General features: G+C 50.6%; 1 protein-coding gene across 1 annotated transcript in view; it reads left to right on the top strand.

Moving 5' to 3' along the window:
- Positions 1-258: 258 nt before the first annotated feature.
- LOC104509794 (microsomal triglyceride transfer protein large subunit-like) overlaps positions 259-6,168 on the top strand; it is an 11,408-nt gene continuing 5,498 nt past the window's right edge. The window contains exons 1-7 of the mRNA XM_010151849.1: positions 259-325; positions 1,480-1,655; positions 1,851-1,994; positions 2,521-2,628; positions 3,026-3,142; positions 5,052-5,191; positions 5,476-5,629. Of these exons, the coding sequence (XP_010150151.1) occupies positions 259-325; positions 1,480-1,655; positions 1,851-1,994; positions 2,521-2,628; positions 3,026-3,142; positions 5,052-5,191; positions 5,476-5,629 (906 nt within the window). The remainder of the gene's footprint in view (positions 326-1,479; positions 1,656-1,850; positions 1,995-2,520; positions 2,629-3,025; positions 3,143-5,051; positions 5,192-5,475; positions 5,630-6,168) is intronic.

Genomic DNA, 6,168 nt, shown 5'->3' with positions numbered 1-6,168 from the left:
TGGCAGCTCTTTTTTTTTGCAGCTTTCCCCCTCTCCCACTGGTCTTTGGCAAACCTCAGCTGATTTCCAAACCCTCCGTGGCTGCTGGGGGTTGGTGCATTGGTTTAATTATTTGCTTTTCCCTGGGTGTGGAAGGCGGGGATAGGGAGAAGGTCAGGCCCCATCGCCTGACGCTGCAAATCTTGCCCACTTTTGTTGTATAGTCCCTCTCCCACCCCCCTTCCTTCCCTGATTCCCACTCAGCTCCCAGGGCCCACCATGAATCTACAGGCGGTTTCAGGATACGTTTGCCTGCTTTGCTTTTCCTTCACAAGCACAGCAAAAGGTAAGAGGCTTTGAGCAGTTTTGGGTCCAGGGAAACAAGGGGGTTCGGATGCCCTGAGAGGTGGGATGTTCATCCCAGTGCACAAAGAGCCTCCCGGGACTCACTGAAATGCAACATCTCCCCAGTTGGTGAAGGAAGATTTATTGCCATGATTGCGAACAGTCTGAGCATATCCCAAGGCAGGGAAATTTTGGGGGACTGTACAAGTCCTGCCTGGGGGGAGGGGTGGGGTGTGTGTGAGGAAAACTGGAGAGATGGGTCTTTTTAAAGAGCACACGATGCAGAAATATAGAAACTTTTCAGTCTGGCTCAAGGAGGAAAGCCCCAGGGAGTGTGTTGGATTTCCATTGATTCATTTATCATATAACAAAAGCAGCAAAACTATAAAACATTTCAGAAGCCCAACAGAGTGCTTCAGATTTGCAGGAGAATTTCAAGTGACTTAAGAAAACAGATCAGACTTGTTATGTCATGGCAAAGGCAACCCTCCCCCTCCAGTCATATTTGCATATGAACAAGAGAAGGGGCTCCAAATAATTCTAGATAGATAGGTTTAAAGCAAAGAGGAGTTTCAAACTAAAACTTCTCCACCAACTTCATTTTGCCCTATCAAAGTCAGTGATTTAGTTAAGGGTTAGCAGTTTCGATAGGAAACACACAATGTGAAGAATGTGGCCTCTCTTCTTCTCTAAATAAAAATGCCAACATTGCCCCAGTTAATGCACAATGCTGAAAAGACACTTTGAGGTATCTCTCCTGTCTGTGGGCATGCTCAGAAAACTTTATTTCAGGATTAAAATGTGTTTCTCTGGCACTTTCAAAAGGCCCTGAAGTCCCCAGGCAGAGTCCCGACTCTGGCCATCATTTCTGAGGCAGGGCTGGAAACAGAAGCAGGAACCCCCAAATATCCAGACTGCAGGCATAAATTGTTTCCCACAAAAACCTTCCCATATTCTCCCACAAACATGTCAGCTATACCTACTGCTTGGTGTAAAAATGACTATTCCAGGAGGCAAAGCGGTGCAAGTCACAAGGATCCCAGCAAGTCCAGGGATGACTAGGATGGAGGATGCTGGCTGCATGCTGGAGGGCCTGTAGTCTGCCACTGCCTACCTCTAACATTTGCATCTTTCCTTTTTTTTGGGATTCTGCAGAAAACTTGCAGATTTCTTTCCAGCCCAGGACCCTGTATCAGTACCGCTATTCCCTGGACGTCCAGCTGGACCACACATCCACGTCCCTGCGGGGAGCCTGGCTGAAGGCTGAGGCGTTGGTCCAGCTGCACCGGCTCTGGAGGGACCAAGGAGGAGAAGAGCTCCTTCGGGTGCAGGTGCGTGAGGTGGTAAAGCCATTGCAACCGGGTGCTCCTCCTGGTAGTAGTGATGCTGTCTGGCTTTCCCTCCCTGTAGTGACACCCGAAAAGTGACCCCTGTGACCAAGAGGCCATTGCCTGCGTGCAAAACGTGCACCAACCTTAGAGCAGACGTGCTTGGTTGCTGCTTTCTGCCATCTTCTGCCATTGTAGATCCATGACCTGAAAGCCCACCATGAACCAGAAGAGGAGAGGAGCCAGGACAGCGCTGGAAGTCCCCCTGGGGAGATTGCACTGAGCCAAGAGGCACGGGCAGAGCTCCAGCAGCCAGTGTTCATCTCCTGGAGCAGTGGAAAGGTCAGCTGCATGCCTCCTGGGCTTGCTCATGCCCTTTGCAGGACACTCCTGCCCACCTCCCAGATTTTCCTGGCTACCAAGCCCCTACAAACACTTGCTCCAGCTCTGATTTCATATCAGAGCACAAAGAACCAGAGTGGCAAATGTAGGAATATACAGACTCCCACAGGGCCCAGTATGACCCTAGATGGAACCCCATCCTCCAAAGCGGCTGCAGGCTTGGCTGGGACAGCAGCATCCCGTGTTAAAAGGGCTTCAGTCCTAATCATGGGATATAAGCACCTTTCTGACCTTCTCTAAGGGGTTGGAAGAGTAGGGGTGGGGGACAAAAAACATGAAATTTTTTGGGCATGCATCCATAAAGCCCATGCTATTGAGGGATACGGTCCTCCTTGTGAAAAAAAGGAGGTGTTTCTTCTACAGGGTGCTGCTTAGGTTGCAGGGGAGATGCCATTCAGCAGGGAAGGCAGCAGAGAGCCGCAGGTTCCCCAGAGCCATCCCCACAGACAACCTCTTACCTTCCCAGGTCAAAGCCCTTTACGGGGATGAAGTAGAGAGCACCCTGGTTTCGAACCTGAAGCGAGGTGTCATCAGCCTGCTCCAGCTCCAGCCCCATGCCGGCACCACAGTGGAGGTAGGTTCAGAGCTGGGGCCAGATCCTGCCCGAAAGCCAGGGACAATGCCACAGCAGGGGAGATGGGCCTGAAACACAGCCAGCCGCGGTCCTTCAGCAGAAGAGGCAAAATTCAGGATAAACATGACTGGGTTTGCTGCTCCAGTTGCTCCTGGGCTGTGAGCAAGGATGACAATTGGAAAGACATAAGATATAAAATAATCTTTTAAATTTTGTTTTTTTAAATCATTTAAAATAAAGATTTTTGGGAATAGGCACACTTACAAAATCATCATCTCCGTGGACAGTGGAAGTGGAGAAAAAAAACCCCACCCTGTGTCTGTCCTCTACACAGATCATTTTATTCAGGCTTGATCAAAGCCGATCACCCTTCACCACGGTCACATTTGTGTTTCAGGAGGATGTCTCTGGGAGCTGCCAAGTCACGTACGCCGTGTCCAACCGTTCCATCACAAAGATGAAAGATCTCCTCAGCTGCACGAAGCCCAACTCCGGGTTCACCTCCACAAACAAAGCAAGTCTATTGATCTCGCAGGGGTGGGCTCAACTTATGTCAGATATGTCAGGGTTGTCCCCAAAATCATCCTGCAGGTGGGCTTTGAGTCCTCCTCCTCCTCCCAACTGGTTTCAGCCTCTTGCACCAGCCTGGGATGGAGCTCTAGCTCTTAGACCCATACCCAAAGTGGGGCACACCAGCAGGTACAACCCCTTGATAGGACAAGGGGTAACGGGTTTAAATTGAAAGCAGGGAAGTTTAGATTGGATATCAGGAAGAAGTTCTTCCTGGAGAGGGTGGGGAAGGTCTGTGACAGGTTGCCCAGTGAAGCTGTGGATGCCCCATCCCTGGAAGTGTCCAAGGCCAGGCTGGATGAGGCTTGGAGCAACCTCGTCTAGTGGAAGGTGTCCCTGCCCATGGCAGGGGGGTTGGAACTAGATGAGCTTTAAAGTCCCTTCCAACCCAAACCATTCTGTGATTCTGTGGTCAGGAGCATACGGTTTCAAGGTGGGTAGGAGCAAAAAAGATGTCCTAGGTCACCCCATCCTTATTACCATTTCTGACCTGTCAGCTAATCCTGCTTGGGAAGGTGGATATACAGAAAAGTCATCTGGACCTAAGAGCCATTGGACTGGGGATTAGGCTGATGGGGGACAGAACTGAAGACCACTGCTTGTTTCATTTAAAACAGTAGCAAATCGTCAGCCTTGACGAACAGATGAAACCCTGTGGGTCTTAATGCAGTTATACCTATCATGATTAAAAGTTATGAGTATTTTAGACATATAAATTCTACTGAATGCCACATAAAAATGGACATCATGTTGCAGATCACCCACAGGCTATGGCATGGGTCTTGACACCTGGCATGCAAACTCTGTTCACGTAATAAATGCTTTCTGGGGTATGAATCATGGCAAACATACCCAAGAAAGTAACAAAACCTGCACAGCACACTTTTTTTGGAAATACGGTTTTCCCCACAAGCCTGCCATCTGGCTTGAGGCAGGACCTTGTCTGTATCCATAGCTGTGACAGCAAACAATGATTCTGGCCAGCTCTGTAAAAGGCAAAGGCTGTGGATAAAAAACCCTCTCTATTGAGATAGTGATATGGTTATTGCTAATGCCGTTTGCTGTCAAAACCACTACTTGCACATGGCTCAACTCTTCCCCAAGACCTGCCACCTGCAAGCCCAGCTGCTCCAATAACATCTCCCAGCATGACCGTGCTGCCCTCACAGCGGCTGGGAGGCAAGACAGAGGTGAAGTCCAGCAAGTGCGTCATTTCTCTCGGAAGGGAAAAGCCAGAGCTTCCCCCAAGGTTGCCATGCAGCACAGTGAGGAAGCTGAGAATTTTTTGGCTCGGTGGTAATTGCTGTTGCTTCCTCTTTCGCTTGGCAAAAGTCCTGGGCGATGGTCTCTTCAGGATGAGGTGGGTTTTGGCATTGAGGGCCATACCTTTTCCCACACCGCGCGGCTGCGTTGGGGCAGCTATGGGGCTAGCACTCTCACATGGGCTTGAAGGAAGGGCCATGCTTTGGGAGGCATTTATTTTCAGTTTGCAGCCCTCAAGCATCACCCATGTCAGGCAGGAGCATCCCCTGCACCCCTCTGCTGCCCTTTTCTTCTGTGGCTGAGCCAGGGTGACACCACATTGTAAGGAAAGAGGTAGCCCGTCTTCCCACATCAGCCATGGGTAAGAGCATCCCCATGCCACGGTTCTCACCTGGCGCTGCCTTCTCCCTCATCTAGGAAGAGGTTGGACTCTTCCGGACTTTCCTTTCCTACATTTTGCAAGTGAAGCAGGTGACTTTGTGGACTGGAAAGCCCTTTTGCTGCTAACAGAGAGATAAATCTCCTGGGGAGAAGGGAAAAGAGAAAAGACTGCTTTATTTTTTTTTCCTCTTTGCTTTTGCTTTTTCAAGATTTTTGGAGTCCAGTGGCAGCCCAAAAGCAGAAGCCAATACGTGGTGAAAGACAACCTCCTCCAGTCAGTGCTGGCAGAGGAAAGCCACGTGCTGTCTCCAGCCCTGAGGTCCACCACCGGCATCAAAGTCAGTTCAAGGTGAGGCATGACCCCTTACCACTGCCCAAACTGGGCAGCCTGACACGGGAGAAAGTGGCATCTGTTGGAGTTAGTGTTGGCTGCTCTCCTGCCAGCTCAACTGGCACAGCCTGGTGCAGGCAGCAAGGAGGACAGGGTGCAACACAGAGGGAACACCAGACACCTTTTGACAGCTTCCCCCCAAGTCTCCTCCTTCTTCAAAGCTGCATGAACCCAACCAGCCTCTGAGCCACTGAGGATGTAAATGACCAAGTGCTTTCTGATGGCCTCTTCTCCCACCACAGGCAGCAGCTCCGGTTAATGTCTCCTCCAATGCCTGGCCCAGCAGAGATGCCCGGAGGAAGCCTTGAGGATGCGCTGGCTGGCACAGGAGAACAGCACCAGCCCCTGGGCATAGCCAGCCTGCCCTTCAGGAGGGTCTGCACTCACTGCCCATCCGTGAGTGATGCTTCCTACCCCCTAAAATTCGCTGCATGCTCTCCCCAAGCTGGGCACCTGTACAGGCAGGAGAAAACTCTAGGTTCAACTGGGGTTGAACCACAGTGGTGCATTTGAAGGGACTGGTTACCACTGTAGAGGACCCAGGAATGCTGTAGAGCAGCAGCTTGACCTGTTACCTCTCCAAAATAGTGTCTAATGCTGCTATCCATGGTGAAGGACTCCTCTGTCACCCCCCAGGAATAACTGCGTTTCTGTGATGGGGGAAGTACCCCAGTGCACAGCTGGCACGTACAGTTGGGTGAAAATCACCCCAGGTCTGAGGTTGGGAAATATTTCCACTGCAGGTCAGGCTAGCAAGGACAAATGAGGGGTTATTTCTGCCTTCTCAAATCCTCTGGGCTTTTCACCTAGGAAATGTGGAATTGCAACAGCTTTCAGTCACCAGTGATGCTCTCAATTTATCCTGCTCTTCTCCTGGCACATACCACAAATTGGGGCATTCAGGCTTCAGCACAAGTCATCAGCAGTGGGAGTGA

Source organism: Eurypyga helias, unplaced genomic scaffold (genome assembly GCF_000690775.1).
Source record: "Eurypyga helias isolate BGI_N326 unplaced genomic scaffold, ASM69077v1 scaffold14985, whole genome shotgun sequence".
NCBI classification, from domain to species: Eukaryota; Metazoa; Chordata; class Aves; order Eurypygiformes; family Eurypygidae; genus Eurypyga; species Eurypyga helias.
Note: the sequence above shows the minus strand (reverse complement) of the source record. Positions and strands in the feature narration are given on the sequence as shown.